The following is a 16,471-nucleotide window of genomic DNA, read 5'->3' on the forward strand; positions in this document are numbered from 1 at the left end:
CTATGATGTGGAGTACTCTACTCTTGTGGCTCTTTGGCTGCTTGCATCACAATAGGGTGACACAATAGGGGGGGGGGGGGTGTTTATGTATGAACAGTTCCAACATTAATGGGCATGTCATTGTTCTCATGAGAAGGGCGAATAAGAGCGATAAAGTCTGAACTACGCCCTCTGCTGATGGTGCATCATCGATTGCGATGGTTCGGCTCCAAACTGGTGGAAACACGGGCTGATGTGCATGATAACACCAAGGCTCTGAAAGTCCTTACTGGAACTGATTCATGAACCAAATCTGATTTGGTAAGGGGGGAGGGCGTATTTACGTCTGACTCCCCCTTATCTGGGGTCTTCTAAGGACACTGTTTGGGGGGCAAAAGGATCGGATTTGGTGCATAAATAAATAATTTCACGAGGTGTGTTTATGAGCTTGTGAACATTGTTTTCAAATGCACTTTTTAAACGTGCAAATCCTTTATTCCTGTGCATGTTGAATGGTGTAAAGGTCCGCTGTGACCCTTGGTTGTCATCATCAAATAGCCTAGAAAGCCAATGCAGTGACACAGAGTGTTTGGGCATCACTCTGAGGTGATGTTGGACCACCCCAAACACCTCATTGGGTAGCCATGATGAACACACCCAATTATGACCACATTTTTTTTCTTTTCTTTACATGAATCTGTTGGTTAAAGGGGATGCTAAAAGCATCAGTTTCGTTGAAAAATCAAAATAGTGCCGTGAAGACTGGCAGACACAACGGACGTGAGTTGTAATTGAGCGTTGATGCTGTCCGCTTGCTCCATGTGGCCTTTGAACCCATTGTTGTGTCGCGGATGACGTCAGTGCCGTGTGCGGGAGACGGAGCGGCGTGCGCCTGGCTAGACAAAGACGGCGGACCGACCGGGGTCAGGCAGCAGCAGAGAGCCGAGAATCACTGTTTTTATAACTAAAAGGGAACTCCCAGCTTTGGATTTCAGCTACGGTCTCGTTGACGATACGGAGAATGAAGACTCAGCAAACGTCCTAGGAGTATGCTTTGACTCTCAACGAGGAGAAAAAACAACAGTGCCCTATTTTCGATTTTTAACGTTTTTTCTCCAACGCCCCCATTTAGCTTGCTAGGTGGCTAGCGCGCTAGCTCTTAGCGCTGCACCGCACAGCATTGGTCTCCTCCTCCTCCTCCTTGCTGCTTCACGTCTTTCCCTCAAGAGCTGGACGACAGGCAAAGAGAGGACCTTAAAGGCGAGATAAAGTAAGTTTGCGAGGTTTCCGGGTGCGTTTAATTTTAAAAAACAACACGGGTGTATTTGAAAATGAGCACAAGTTCGACTGTCAGAGTAGAGCTTACCAGCTAGCCGCGGTGCTCCCAAACAAAGGGGTCGACAACGTGACTGAGTGCCGACTATGTGGAGCTAGCCTGCTAGCTTTCTTGTTGAAGCCAACAACAGCATTCATTCCCTCTTTTATTTACATTTTAATTTCGATTCACAAGTATGCAGTTGACTGAAGTTGGCGCAACAAATCTTTGTTTTATCAGCGTAGGGAAATACTTTATTCAGCTGTGTTGGGACAGACAAAACAATCAGCCTCCTGGATGGGTCCAGTTGTCAGACAAGAAGCAACAACAGACAAAGCAAGGCGCTCAAATCAACATCATGATGCATGCTGTTGTTGATGAGTGCTCCCTATTGCTGATCTCTACTTAATTTGTGTACGTTTTATTGATTAAAAACCAACAGTTTGTTTTTGTTGTTTTCCTTATTTTCTTTCAGCTGAGGGTGAGCTCACTCCCAATAAACAGGCATCCGTGATCTGATGTGAGATCCACGGAGAAACTATGCCTAGCCCTTTATTCCACCCCGAGATTATGGACCACGACGTGGTGATCAGCAGCCAGCACAACGGCGTCGGTCTGCCCCGGGAGACGGATCAGGAGTCCCGGGACGAGGACCACCAAGAGGTGCTCCGCTTTGCCCTGGACCAGCTGTCACTCATGGCCATGGAGAAGGTGGATTGTGGGGGCGGAGGTAGTGGAGGCAGCGGGCTTGTCGACACTCTGGATGGGAACCAGGGACCGGGCTCTGAGAGCTGTAATGGTGTAGGTGGAGGGGGCTACATGGATCTACAGATGATGGAACACCCCAGTGGGTCCCGGGACTCACCGACGTCCTGCTCTCCATCCCCGGAGTACTACGGTTCTAGCGGGTACCACATGGCCGGCTCACATGCCATGCTCCACGGGGAACAAAGCTCCGTCCTCTCCAACAGGAAAAGAAGCGTCAACATGACTGAATGTGTACCTGTCCCCAGCTCCGAACATGTGGCTGAAATAGTAGGGAGACAAGGTAAGTGCTGTGTGTGTGTGACGCTGATCAGAATGATTATTCTCGGTGTTTATGTTTGTGCAGAGCTTGTTTGGGTAGCATGCAGCTTGGTCGTTCTTTGTTTGGGTGGCTGCCTGATGAGGGGAGGGTTTCTGAACTTTAACTGTCTGGGCTTAGTGCTCTGGTTGGACTGCACTCTCAGTTTGGGTCTTTCATGGCAGCATAATGCGGATACTCGGTATAAAAAAAAAATAAATAAAAAAACCGCCTCACCTCCTGTTTTTACGTGCCCATATTTATCAGTATTTAGACAATGCCCTGACATAAAGTGGGAGAGTGGGGGTGGATGATGAGTAGGATTGAGGGGGAGGGGTGGAAGAGGGTCAGACAAAGCGGCAGATTGTCGGGAGTCTGGACATGTCTAGAAGCCTGCACCAAACAAAGGAGATATAGCGAAATATGTTCAGTTGACACGTCGCCGATCCAAAGCGGTTGATATGAATGCAGAAGTCGCTACTCCGATACATGTATGTGTCTGTGGTGCTCTATTGTCGGGTTTTTGGAATAAATTTTAGGCAGAAACGGGGCAGCAGGCGCACAAACACGGGACTGGGCGGTGTTACGCCCTGCACCCATCGCTGTCTGCCGATGCTACTGCTCACGTACGAGCCGCCACGTTTTATACATCTACGATTTCCTCCTGGGTTTTTCCTCGCCTTTTTCGAGACACTCTTGAGGTGCTCTGTTGTTTGGGGCACAGTTTTTTGGCGTCGCAGCCGCGGCGGCATTACGGCATTGTTCCCTTTGTTTGAAAAAGCCATGCTTTCTGCTTCCCACAATGACATCACGATCTGTGGGTCCTATTGGTCGCCGACAATGAACCGTTCTCACTTAAAGACACAGTACGGCGCGGATGCTGGAGGGGCGACATAAGATGACACAGGCTTCGTGTTTAAACACTCGAATAGCCGGCGTACCTTCTGCCGTGTTGTCCCACAGATGTGTTGAGTTGATGTAGTCACAGATCCCATTAAAAGAAGACACCACATTGGCAAACAAAAGGCAGTGCTGAGGTGGCCTCGATATCCACCTTCTTAGACAGAAAATGCCTGCTGTACTGTATTATACAATTATATACAGTATTGGCAGAACTATTGTAGTTAGAGTTAATGTTGTTATAACAATTTCTTTATGTTTCTGATTATTTGTCCACTTGTTTTAATGTTACTGAGGGCAGCTGAATGCATGGAATTTTATCTCGCCTGTAACTGTACTGTCTTTCTGTGTCTAACTTTGGTCCTCATTTTATGCTACTGTTAGTATGATGTTATTGATGTAGGGCCACCTCCTTCATGTTGCTGGGATCTCCACTTTCATTTGGCTCAAAAGAAGAACGTGCCCACAGCTGTGCCGTGGTGTTTAGCTTTTGGACTATATCCACAACATGAATCTCAATAGATGCTAATCAAACAGAAGCGGTTTAAGTAGAAGTTAAGTGCCTTGAAATAAACAGCCAGTGCCATTAAACCACAGCAGAAGAAAACATCGACATTTGTTTTAGTTCCTCCAGCCTATTTTTGTACAAGTGTTATGGCCATGACTGAAGTGATTCTGCAAAAGGATCATATCTACAATAAAAGCAATTATGTAATAATTGTCATGCATGTTTGAAAACTAAGAGACACCAGTAACTGTATAGAAACACAGAATTTAGCAGAAAAAGGGACTTTTTTCCCTTTGTGACTCATACAACAGGCTTCATTGACGTGTCATACTTTTTTTTTTTTTTTTTTTATCAAATAAAACGCATGTACTTTTTGGCTGATTTTTAACAGACTGCTTCTAAACCTTTCAGGCTGCAAGATTAAGGCCCTGCGTGCTAAAACTAACACCTACATAAAGACTCCAGTCAGAGGAGAGGATCCTGTTTTCATCGTAACGGGGCGCAGGGAAGATGTGGAGATGGCCAAGCGCGAAATTGTATCTGCAGCGGAGCATTTCTCCATGATCCGGGCATCCCGCTGCAAAGCTGGAGGAGGAGGAGGCGGCTCGCTCCCTGGCCCTCCTCACCTACCCGGGCAGACCACCATACAGGTACCACAATCTAGGCTAGGAAACGTTGTGTTTTTAGTTGTACTCTACAAAATAACAAAGAAAAAGCTGAACATTTGTCAACTTAAACGTCTTATGAGAAGCACGAACTTGGCTGAAGAGTTGTTCCTTCTCGTTGATCCAGGTCAGAGTTCCCTACAGAGTCGTTGGTTTAGTTGTTGGACCAAAAGGAGCAACAATTAAGCGCATCCAGCAGCAGACCCACACCTACATCGTGACGCCCAGCCGAGAGAAAGACCCGGTGTTCGAGGTGACCGGGATGCCGGAAAACGTGGACCGAGCGAGAGAAGAGATTGAGACTCACATCACTCTGCGAACTGGAACCTTTGTAGACCTGCAGGGAGACAATGACTTCCACACAAACGGCACTGATGTCAGTCTTGAAGGTCTCGGCTCATTGAGTGCTGGACTGGGAGCATCTTTGTGGTCCAGGGCGACAGGCCACCATTCAGCCCCGCCTCCTCCTCCACCCTCCCCACCACCTTCTCTTCCCATGTCCATGCACCACTCCTCCAGCCGGAAGATATCCTCCTCGGTCGCCTATCACACGCACAACGGCGGGATAAGCTCAGACAGCTTCAACACCACCCGAAAGGCCACTGAGGGAGGTAGCCCCACCAGCCCTTTCAGCACAGGCTCCAGCAGCGCTGGAGGTGGATTCACATTTGGGGGTGACTCCACTCCAGGATTGCCTCCCTCAGACGAACTGGGCTTTGAGTTCAGTGCTTCCAACATCTGGGCACCTTTTGTCAATGGCGGAGCAGGAAATAAGACAGCTAGTTCCTCCCAGCAGCAGCCTCTACGTCGCAACAGCAGCGGCCTCAGTGGCGGCGCCGTGACTCCACGATTGTCTCCGACTCTGCCTCAGGACACGGGTGTAGGCCCGCTGGATCACCCGTTGGCCCGCCGTGCCCAGAGCGACCCTCTCAGCACTCTCTCTTGGCTACAGTCTGGCAGTACAGGAGGCGGCTCCTTCTCCGGAGCGTCGAGCTCCAGCTCCGGCGGCTCGTCTACAGGCTACTCCTCCTGCTCGGCCTCCTCCCTGCCCGGTGGCTCGCCCACTGACTCCGAGGGAGGCAGCAGCGGCGTGGCCCTCAGCTCTGGGATGCTGAGCCGTCTGAAAGGCGGCTCCGGCCCCGGGGTGGCGAGTCTGGTTGGCGTTAGCCCTGGGGTCAACAGGGACTGCTTTGTGTGTTTCGAGAGCGAGGTGACAGCAGCCCTGGTGCCTTGCGGCCACAACCTGTTCTGCATGGAGTGCGCTGGGCAAATATGCCAGTCAGCTGAACCAGAATGCCCCGTCTGTCACACTCCTACCACACAGTGCATCCGCATCTTCTCCTAATGCCCTGGGCATTTGTGTGGGGGGGGCTTAAATATGAGGGGTGGGGGGTCAGGAAGGATTTTGGAGTGGGGCACCAGCTGTGATGGAGCCGATGGAAGGATTCACACTAATAACCTTCACACGCAGATGATGGACCATAATAAATGCATTAATAGAGATGATGATACTATACGGATGTTGATATATTGCTGATACTGTCAAGATTAATAATAATAATAATAATAATACAGTGACAATGACTTATTTTCTGAATTGAAACTGGTCAGCAGGCAGTCGGGGCTCGGACAGTCTCTTGTTTGTGAACTTATGGAAAGAAACTAGTGTCTTATCTCTCTTCAGGCCTTCATTTCGACCTGCAGCAGCCCGCTCTGCTGGCTGCCGGTCCGTCTCCACATGTCTCCATCCTGGCTTCTTCAGATTTCTGCCTGCTTTCTCTCTCACAGCCTTTCCTTTTGACACTTTTGTACTTAACAGATATTTTTTGATGAAGCTGTCAACGAGGCCTGCACTTTTCTACTCCTAATTTTAATGTTCTCGACCCGTTCCACCGACTCCCTCTCTCCTCCGCAATCACTCATGCTATTTTTTTGTGACATGAAGCGGAAAGGTTCCTCTTTTGTTAGATTTTTTTTTTTTTTTCTTAAACTTTTTCTTCTAAAAGGTCGACACGTTGTCAGGCACCTGGCTGAACACTACACCCGAGGGACCTGTTAAGGATAAATTCCTGTTTCTTGTTGCCACACAAATTTTAGCCATCAGTAAATAAGCCAAATGAATGCTAATAATAGACATCTCTATTCTTGATTCAATCCAGTAACGCGTTGGTCGATGAATTTGGACGAGTCTCCTCCACATTTCAGATGTGGCTGTTGCATTGATTCTCATTGAGTATCCTTTTTAAAAAAAAAAGTCGAGAAACGTACCATAAGCGATGCTGACGGACCGTGACTGTGGTCAGTTTGTTTGTTTGGGCTGCCTGACAATCCCTTTACATCTCTTTCCTTCTTTTGAGTGTGTTAGCATGTATGTGAGAGAATAATGCCCACTTCTAATGTTGTTCACATAGAGAGTCAGTGTGTCATCACCACGAGAGGGTCTGCTTTCTGTCCTCCGCTCGGTCTTGCAGGAAGGCAGCGCTCCGGTCCATCCACACGAGAGCATTATCCTCTCACATCCTGTGTCTGTTACACTTAGAGCTTCGTATTTAGTGTTTTCTTCTAGTTTATGACTCTCGACTGTCTAGTGTGTGGCTAACGGGCATATTTTGAACTCTAGGATGAGATAGGGCTTTTCTGATGTCACACGAGAATGTTTTGTGAAATACGATTAAGGAGAAAAGACTGCTCCTCCCACGTAGAACAATAAAAAGGGGTCTCAATTGAAACCCCCTCCCTCGACCTCCCCATCCCCCACGCACTGTATCCCAGACCCCTGTTTTTTTTTTAAAAAAGGAAGAAAAAAACAAAAAAAAAACCAGTTGTTTTGTTAGGTTTTGGTCTTCCACCCCTCTCTCACAGCAAAGCTGTTTGGCACTCTCAGATGACACACTGTTGTACCCATATAGGCCCGAACTCTTGACAAAAACGTAGTGAGCTACATGGTTCGTAGTTTGAGATTTTGTCCCGTGTTTCATAGAAATATCGAGTAACTCCAGTGAGGCAGGTACATCCTGTTTTGTGTTTGTGGTTTTGTTTTTTTGTTTGTTTTTTTTTAAAAGAAAAGTTCAGCGTGAGTTTGCAGTAACTGCCTCATATAGTGTTAATACGCCGTGATTTGGGCGACGTTGGTGTGCCGGTTGCCGTTGGCGGCCCTTTGGAACACGCGTGGGAATCCGCTCATAGAATGAGACAAGCCATGACAACTGAATTCAAACGACACACCTAATTCTCAAGGGCTTCCTCTGACTGCACAGACGCATAATCACATTTTCAGGCTCACAGTAGGAAGAATCAACTTATCCTTTATGGCAGCTAGTAGCTAGGTCATCCAGGGCTTCCAGACACTCTTTGTGTTCCAATCCCATCAGCTGCAGAATGTTTTGCTTCTTTATTTTTTCCAGTAGTCCCAACACAGTCCTCGCGTACGGATCCTGTCGGTGCGCAGGGCCACGCCGGTCGGTGTCGGCCTCCCTGGGCGCCGTGACGGGCTGCGGGGGTTTGATATAATGGAATGAAGGGCAGCTCTATACGAGTACAGGATCCAACGGCTGCTGTTGTGTTTTGGTGCTCCGGTTAGGATAACGTCCAACATATTTGCTGTTTTTTGACTGTTTGTTCGCTCCACTGTAGCTCGCACCCGCCGCCATCAGAACAGCCTGCCCGGGAGCTTGAACATGTAGTCTTTGTAAAGACGTGTCTTTTGGTGCTTTTGGTGCAACTCCCTACTGAATCATAGAGATGAACAAACTCGGTCGTTAGTGGGAGGCCATTCAGTTCTCAGACTAACATCTCCGGTGCACTATAGGCCCTGTTCTCATTCTTGTTGCCCCCACCCCCCTCTCTCCTCCTGTGGGACCGCTGTGTTGAAACTGGCAACGCCCCCCCCGCTGCTTCCCGTTGGGTTTTGTTGCTTTTTCGCGTCTTTTTCTTCGCCCTCGGAACAGGCGCAGGGGGCTGCGAATGTGTCTGAATGGACAGATCTGTGCCGACTGTTTGTGCGAGTCTGCCGAGGCCTCTTTTTTAAAAGCCCTTCTTAAAACTGTCCAAGTTTATGTGTTTAAAGAATAACTTTTGTTGTATTTGCCAGATGGGTTTCATGTAATTCCTGGCGTTGCCCCAGGATGTTTCTGGCCAACGAGATAATGTTAGGGTTAATGTACAGTAGTTTTTAAATGTTAAAGGTACAGATTTACTCATTTTTAATTTTGATTTTTTTGATTTTATTTTATTTTTTTTTAGCCAATTGTACCCCCCCAACCAATTCCTTTTTTTTAAAGGTTTGAAAACAGGGTTTCCTGAGGCATGCTAGTCAGTGACCTCTGACCTTTTTTTGTGATTAGAGGGGGGATGCTAAGAGAGCCACGCCAGTAAGGGGTGACGGACTCCCCTCAAGCCTCCGCTCTCCTATTTTTGCTTTAATTCTCTTTGTATGCAGAACCAAAATGTAAAACGTCAGCAAACTAGGCTTCGGGCCTAACCTGTGTGTGTATATACCTGGATACAATCAACAGGATCTTGTTTTCTGAAGCGAAATGACTTAATTGAAGATAAGTGTAGTTTCTAAAGAACATGTATCATTATTTGTAAGTTAACCATCTGCATGTCTTCAAGCCACCTGGCATTAGCTAATAATTTTTAAGGTGAAGAAAAAGACAAAAAAAAAAAAAGACAAAAAAAACGAAGAAAAAAAACAACTTTTTACATGTTTTATTTTTTACGATTTATTTGCTTACCTAAATATCCCAGACAATAATGTGACCCTTTTTATTACTTCAAATTTATTTTTATTTTTTCCATTTTTTTATTTTCCTTATTTCCTGTGTACTACATATAGGCAATTTATAACAAAATGAGAAAAATTATTGAAGAAATTTTAAAATTGAAATATATTTTATTTGAAAGTTTATGGACCTTTTAACCGCGAGCCGCAGAAATTGTATAATCGTATGATTTGAGCTGACTTGGCGGTTATGAGAAATGTATCAAGAGTTTTATTTTTTATGCTTCTTTAATAAAGTCTTGTTTTTTGGTTTCATTTTTTTACGGTAAAAAATATGAGCCTGTGTCCCCCCCACCGTGTCTTTATTGGAATGTGCACCGAACTCGAGGCCGTGTGGTGGCAGCAGAACCGCTGAACAAAGCCTGAATGAGGCTGCGATGTGAAATCTGCTCTTCAGACAGCTAAGAGCACAAGATGAAGTTACTCCTTTAGCACGACGCCGGAGCTCTGGGACACTTCTGCATTAAGAATTAAGCAACAGGCTCAGCTCAAACAATTTCAAAGCTTAAACCTCGACTGAATATGTGATACTTCATCACAAATACCGGTGACGTGAGGGTTTTAAGTAAAGCATCGATGGGAGGATTGAGGGAAATCGCGTGTAATGGACAAAAAGTTGAAGAAATAAAATAAAACCCTAATCAGGAGGAGGATCAACTCCCAATTCCTGCGACTCATTCAGAAGAAACCAGACTAACATCAGAACGTCGACACACTGCCCTTTAAAGTACTCGTCTTACAGAAAATGCCTTGAAATACCACTTTTTTTTTTTTTAAACTCTCGCTCCCTCTTACAGCTTGTGTAATGCAAACATGTGTTCCCCTCCCCCTCCAGTCAGAGGTCAGAGGTCACAGAGAGAACAGACTTTGAGCACTCACTGAGGTGGAAGCCGCTTCCAACTGAAGGTTTGTGTCAGTTACACCCTGCTGTCTCCGTCTGAGAGCGTGCCAGCTGCTGAATGAGTTGAGTAATCCCACTTATTTTGGGGAAAGGTGAACAACTGATATATTTCCTAACTTGCTGCCATAATGATTTTACATTAGATGTGGTACACATTTCTCGTTTGACCTTAAATTACAGCACAAAAGCACATTAAGACGTGGAGGTTGTGACACAAAAGTCCTTTTAATAGGAAGCAGATCACAATCAGGCTGCATTCCAGCTCCACTTCGTCCTCATTAAAGAACAATCAATAATGATAAGAAACAAATTACAAACATCCTCAGTAGAAAATAATTCTCTCATGCGAGTTCTGTGTTCACACTACATTCATATTGGTTACAGATGTTTTGGGTTTTTTTTTTTCTTTTTTGGAAAAACAGAAACACACCGATGAGTTATTAGATTAGCTTTGGAAAGTAAAAACAAGTCAAATAAAAAGTCAAGTAACATCAAAGAGACACGTGCTGGCACAATTAAGTTTCCCATCATGCAATTGTAGTTTATTCTATTCACAGGGTGGGCATCATTGGTCTCCACGGAGTTGTGTCGGTGTGCATGCGTGCGTGTCATCTTCCATGTGCCCTTTTTGTGCTTGAGCAGCGGTTGGTTTGTAGGTGTGTGTGGTCAGTGCGTATATGCGCGCGCACACACACACACACACACTCATTTAGCGGGCAGCCAACGAGCCCCAAACTGCACAATCGATTATTTCTCATTGCTTTTTCAGCTACAACCTGACGTGTGAAGTTTGGTCTTGAGCCCTGGGATTACGCATGAAAACGGGGGACTTTTAAAGGAGCACTCCACCAATTTATCACCACACTTTTGTAACACTGTCAAACTCACGAGACTGGTCCAAATAAAGATTGAGGCTGATGAAACAGAGAGTCTGTCTTTTTTTCCTTTCTGAATTCATCATTACCCACAGGGCGATATGACTTACATCTGATTTATGCGAGTGTTTGTAAGCAGGACCCAATAATTTCATTTGTGTACCTTCAAACTGTCTCATTTTTATTTATTTTTTTAAATTAGACCATTTTTAATGGTCACATTTGCAGCCACTAAGTGATTTCACATAAAAAACATTCATGACAGTTAACACAGCTGCAGGGGAATCTGTCTGAGAGTTTTCCCCTTGTGCTCATCAGCAAACGGACTCGTAAAATCAGTGGAGTTCCCCTTTAAATGTTGCCAAAGACTCGGCAACCAGGGAAGTTCACACAACAACTGAGCAGGATTCATGCGTTTCTATGACTCAAATGAAATCTGGTGGCCTAGATCAAAGGCCTGAGTGGGTTTCTCGAAGCTAGCCGTGGTTTTAAGAGTCAACAATCCTGCTGATGAGAGAGAGAAGGCTTTGCTGAGTGTAAATAACATTCAGAGTTCTTTTCTTTTCTAGCTTTCAGCAGCGGTAAATAAAGAAAACAGATGACAGGCCCACGTGGGGTGGCTTCCTGCGGCATTCAGTCACTGACAAACGAAGAGACGACAAGACGAGTCAGACTATGGCCGTGAGTGTCTGCTCACCTTATTGCAGGGAACGGTAAACGGGTCCATCGACCCACGTGACGGAAAGTAATACTTAAACATCAGAAATGCTTGGCGGCGACTTTGATGGCTTCATTCTTTGGAAAAAAAGAAAGAAAAAGAACTGCTGTTCTTGCAAATTTGGTCCTACTAAAGGCATTCAAAACACCTCCCTTCTCTTAGGCAAACAAAGGATGACACACTTCCAGCAGGAATGGGAACGTATGAGTCCAGAAACAAAATATCTAAAAACCTAATCAGAACTTCCCATTTCTTTGGATCTGGACGGTGCACTTGGTGCTTCTGTAGTTTTAAATATCAACGGTGCATACATTTTGGGGGGGGTGAGTGTTGCTCGCAATCTCAGAGCCCAATTTTCAGTTGTGACCATCAGCCTACACACACACACACACACACACACACATGCATGTACACAATAACAGAAGACACAACAGCGTTCTCAGAGGGTTTGTCCACAAGGTTCAGCGAACACACAAACAAACCACTATTGCCTTAAGTAGCTGTGTTTCTATGGCAGCGCAGGCGCACACAGGGGCGCTGCGGTCAGTTCAACACCAGCACATGTGTCAGTGCGTGAAGTGACATCCCGGCCCACTGATCCTGTAGCCCTTTTTGGAGTTAATGTGCATACTAGGGGGTGTGAGACGGTGGGGTATTGCTCCGTTTGATGCGGTATGAAGTATTTTGAAAATGCGCATTGAGACCACAACTTTTGCTTCCATCAACACGTGGGATTTGGGGCTTTAACTGCTCCACGGACAGCGTGTCCTCTCTTTCATGAGGACGGTTAGTAAAACCGTATTGTCGCAGGATTATTTGCACCATGCTCACACAGATAAAATACTGGAGGTACCCATCTTTTATGTGGGAAGGGTTGCCATGGCTACAGCAAAGAGAATCACAGTGTTCCTGGGGTCAACATGCAGGACGTTAGTACATTACAGCACAGACTAGCAGTGATGTTACCCCTTCACACTGATCGATGGTCTCTTTTGGGTTTCTGGGCAAAAACGAAGCCGAACTCGGATCTGCGTCTGAGCTCCGACTTAAAACGCCGCACCGTGGGAAGACTACGCTGAGCAAAACGACAAGGCTGGGGACGCACTGAAGAACGACACGCAGTCAGTCAGGCGAGCGAACAGAAGGACAGACAGACAGAGCACGGCGAGGCGAGGACTGCTCTCCTGAAGATGCTGAGAAGCAAAAGTGCAAAGTGGTCATTCTCAAACTATTCACATGGTTTTGTTGTTCTGTGGTGCGTTTACGTTACAACTAAATATACAGCATATAAAAGGAGTGATGTGTCACAGGAAAGAGTGAGTGAGCGACTGACAACTGCTTGCCAATCAGAGGGTTACCCTGAGTGCGGCAGCTGCAGAAAAAAATCAAAATGAAATCAAACCTTTTTAGAAACATATTCCCCATGTTTGCATTGATAACATTGCTGTAAATGTAAATGTTGCATAATGTATGCAGATTTATGTACAATAGAGCCTTTTTTTTTTTTTTTTTGAAGTGTGTGCTTGTATATTGCACGGGGTTGTCTATGTAGGCGTGAGTGGTATGTGTGCATAACACTATGTCAATCCGGTATGTCTCTGCTGTTTTTGTGCACACGTGTTTGGCCCTCCTCAGCTGCGGCCCTCTTCAGCCGATCGCTGGTCTGACTTGAGCTTGACGAACTCTTTGGCCACGTCGTCGTTATTGCGCTGAGAGAGGATCCGCAGCACCGTCAGGCCCGTCTCGTCCATGTGGACTCGCCTGCCCAGCGGCAGCCAGCAGGTGACGCTGCCTTTGCTGGCCATGTCCTTCACCTGCAGCACAGCCATGCCCACGGTGCGGTCCTCCCTGGCGAAGCAGTAGTCCTTCACACATACCTGCAGCTCGTAGCTCTCTGGTCCCACCTCGGTTCCCAGCGAGCTGAAACAAGACAAAATTGCATCGGTGCTCCTGGCTCACGGCTGACATGATATCTAAGATGATCCAGTTAGATCGATACTCACTACTGGAAGCTCTCGCTGAACTTTGGAGACCAGGCGTTGTTCTTGGATTTGGTGGCAAATTTCCTCTTCTTGTCGCTGAGGTGAGGGCCGATAATGTAGACTTCCACAAAAGGCCTGAATCCCTGTGCTTTCCATTTCAGGTCATTGGCAGCCACGACTGGAGGAGAAAAAAAGAAAAACAAGTGAGCAAAGAAGGAAGCTGGAGGATAAAGAAGAAGATACCTTGACCCAGTCTGCACTGTGCTCTTACCTTTGACGCTGATCTTGTGCTCTCCGTTTGGTTGGGGTAAAATGTCCACGTTCATGATCACCTCGCCAACTGCGTCCACTCCAGATGCTGGAAAAACACGCTCAGTTACCAGCACTATATTTATCATAGACACTACAGATGTTCAAGAAAAGAAAAAAGGACTTGATCTGAAAGACGCAATAAAAGGTTTCCAGAGGATTTAATGCATTCCATCACACCATGTGTGTACAAGCTCTTTCACATTCTACCCTCATCCTGATCTTTAGTCCCTGCTGTGTTTACATTCAGTCTCTCAGTTGGTCTACAGTCATTCTCTCTGAGCTCAAACAATAAAAGTATGTGAAATATTCCATAAACAATTCTATCCGTTGGGGACAGTTTTGCATTGCTCGGGTGTAGTGGGTTCCCTTGAAGGACACGTACCTTTCTCTGGTGGGGTGTCTTCATTAGCTGTGTACCTGACCCCCTTTCCTCCGTGGACTGAGGGCAAACAGAAGAGAATGTTAAAAAAAAAAAAAAAGAGCTCCTAATAAAGCAGATCACTGAAGTAGACCTTGCTGATGGATCACACCTGAACAATTATAGCATCCTTGAGAGAGATGAATCAGAACACAGGCTAAAACCCATCAGTCGACTTTTGTGTAATCAAAACCAGAAAAAGCAAACAGTGTAATCTATAGTACTGCTACTGAAGCATTCATCAAAATATTTGCTCATACAACACTGTAAGCAGGTTATTCCATTCAGTTCCACTTGTCAAGTTACATGAAAAAACATACAAGAGAACTTTCTTTGTGTGAAGCTGCTAGAACCTACTTTGTTACGGTATAAACATGCGCACGAGTGTGCTGTCTGTGGTCGTACCCTGAGCATTTTGTGAGAGGACAAACTTCCTGATCAGCTTGTCTGTGGCCTGCGTGTACAGAGACAAGGCGTAGCGCAGAGACTGCAGGTCTGGACTCTTCTCCAGGAACGTCTTCTTCAGGCCAACGCCGCCCGCATGGAAGTATTGCTGCGCAGCAGATGTGACACGACACACATATTGAGCTCTGGGCGACAAACATGTAGTTTACCGTGGGGTCGTCATCCTGCAAGCAATGACGCCCGATAGCTTCTCTAGTATTTTAAACCATTTTAAATCTGTAAAAATATGAACCAGCCTGGTGATTCCAGCTGTATGCAACAAAAGGCAGTACATAAAATAACCGTCAATAATACATCAACAACCTGATTCTCATGGTGTAAATTTAAACATAACCTCTGGAATATGGAGTGCTGAGCCTTCTGGTAATAAACATCTTTATTAACTTCACATTTCAAACTGTAGTCCGTGGCTGTTTTAATGTTCAATATAATGTGCAGTTAATATGTTTACCCTAATACATCAGTCTAACATCTGCATCGGCTGATATGTTCTGCGTGTTGAATGCAATCGACCCAAATGGGATGACATTAACCAATGACAGCGGCCGATGTTCATCTGGTGTGTTCTGATTGTGTTGCATTGGCTTCGACTTGAAACAAGAAACTATTAATTTATATTCACGGTTGGGTAAAAGAAGTTGGTAGAAGTTAAAGAGACTTATGAAATATCAATTATTTGATCTATTTATCCATTTATTTATGGAGCGGATCTTTTTTATTTGAAAGCTTTTGATTAGGGTTTTATAAGGGGTGATCTCTAGAGTATGCAAATTAGATCCATCTCTCCAGTCTGCCGCTCGCTGCCCCCGTCCCCCCCACCCTCCCCATCCCCCCCACCCTCCCCATCCCCCCCACCCTCCCCATCCCCAGCTGCGAAGGAGCTTGCTCAGATGAGGCAGAAATAATGCCTGTCAACAGCAACAAAGCACTTCTTGTTTTTTCTAACGGGAGAGGAAAACCCAGCGCTTGGTTTGTAAATCAGGAAACTCAGTTGAAGAAGTTTGTTTCTGAAGTTTGTCACGTACGAAACAAAAAAACTGTGTACGCGTGTGTTCAAATTTAGATTTCACTTCGGGTAGGCATTAAATCACAGTTAAAGCTAGCAAACACAGTAGTATTCAAAACAGAACGAAACACATTTCATACCTTAATAGTATCCAGTGCGAGCTCTATGACTGCACACTGTTTAGGAGTCAGAGCCTTGGCCTCCTCTCGGCCCATGTGCTCCTGCAGGACAGAGCATACAGAGGTGTCAACCTAAACCTCAGCTGTCTATATGTTCAAATCTAAGTTTTAGTACAAATTCCCTCCATAGGCATTTTGTAGTCTTTGCTGCCATCTGTTTTCATCACCTTGAGCTTGGAAAGCTGACCCAGGTCCTTAGCTGCATTGAAGATCATCTGAGTTCCCTGTCAAAGAGACACAAGCAGACAGGTGAGTCCAGCGTGAAGAGAAACAAGGAGCAGTGTTTGAGAGATGCATGTGAAGAAGATTTACAAGGTGAGAGGTGGGTGATGGGGAAGAGTAACGCTTAACAGTTCATACATTTATGGACTGACTTGAGGGAACATAACTTTCAACCAGGTC

At 45.8% G+C, this 16,471-nt stretch overlaps 2 protein-coding genes across 2 annotated transcripts in view; one reads left to right on the top strand and one right to left on the bottom strand.

Annotated features, from left to right (window-relative positions):
- The first annotated feature begins 738 nt into the window (after nt 1-738).
- On the top strand, nt 739-9,491 carry LOC140269489 (RNA-binding protein MEX3B). The gene is made up of 4 exons (XM_072364610.1): nt 739-1,249; nt 1,770-2,342; nt 4,177-4,415; nt 4,558-9,491. The coding sequence occupies exons 2-4, from the start codon at nt 1,835-1,837 to the stop codon at nt 5,773-5,775; spliced, it is 1,965 nt and encodes a 654-aa protein (XP_072220711.1). The 5' UTR covers nt 739-1,249; nt 1,770-1,834; the 3' UTR covers nt 5,776-9,491.
- Nucleotides 9,492-10,317: 826 nt separating this feature from the next.
- The window catches only part of LOC140269490 (protein unc-13 homolog A-like), a 30,733-nt gene continuing 24,579 nt past the window's right edge, over nt 10,318-16,471 (bottom strand). Inside the window, exons 36-42 of the mRNA XM_072364611.1 lie at nt 16,237-16,293; nt 16,031-16,111; nt 14,825-14,972; nt 14,384-14,440; nt 13,961-14,047; nt 13,711-13,867; nt 10,318-13,627 (exon numbers count right to left, since the gene is read on the bottom strand). Of these exons, the coding sequence (XP_072220712.1) occupies nt 13,339-13,627; nt 13,711-13,867; nt 13,961-14,047; nt 14,384-14,440; nt 14,825-14,972; nt 16,031-16,111; nt 16,237-16,293 (876 nt within the window). The 3' untranslated portion in view covers nt 10,318-13,338. The remainder of the gene's footprint in view (nt 13,628-13,710; nt 13,868-13,960; nt 14,048-14,383; nt 14,441-14,824; nt 14,973-16,030; nt 16,112-16,236; nt 16,294-16,471) is intronic.

This window comes from Leuresthes tenuis, unplaced genomic scaffold (assembly GCF_036924035.1).
Source record: "Leuresthes tenuis unplaced genomic scaffold, fLeuTen1.0.hap1 SCAF_14, whole genome shotgun sequence".
Classification (NCBI taxonomy): domain Eukaryota; kingdom Metazoa; phylum Chordata; class Actinopteri; order Atheriniformes; family Atherinopsidae; genus Leuresthes; species Leuresthes tenuis.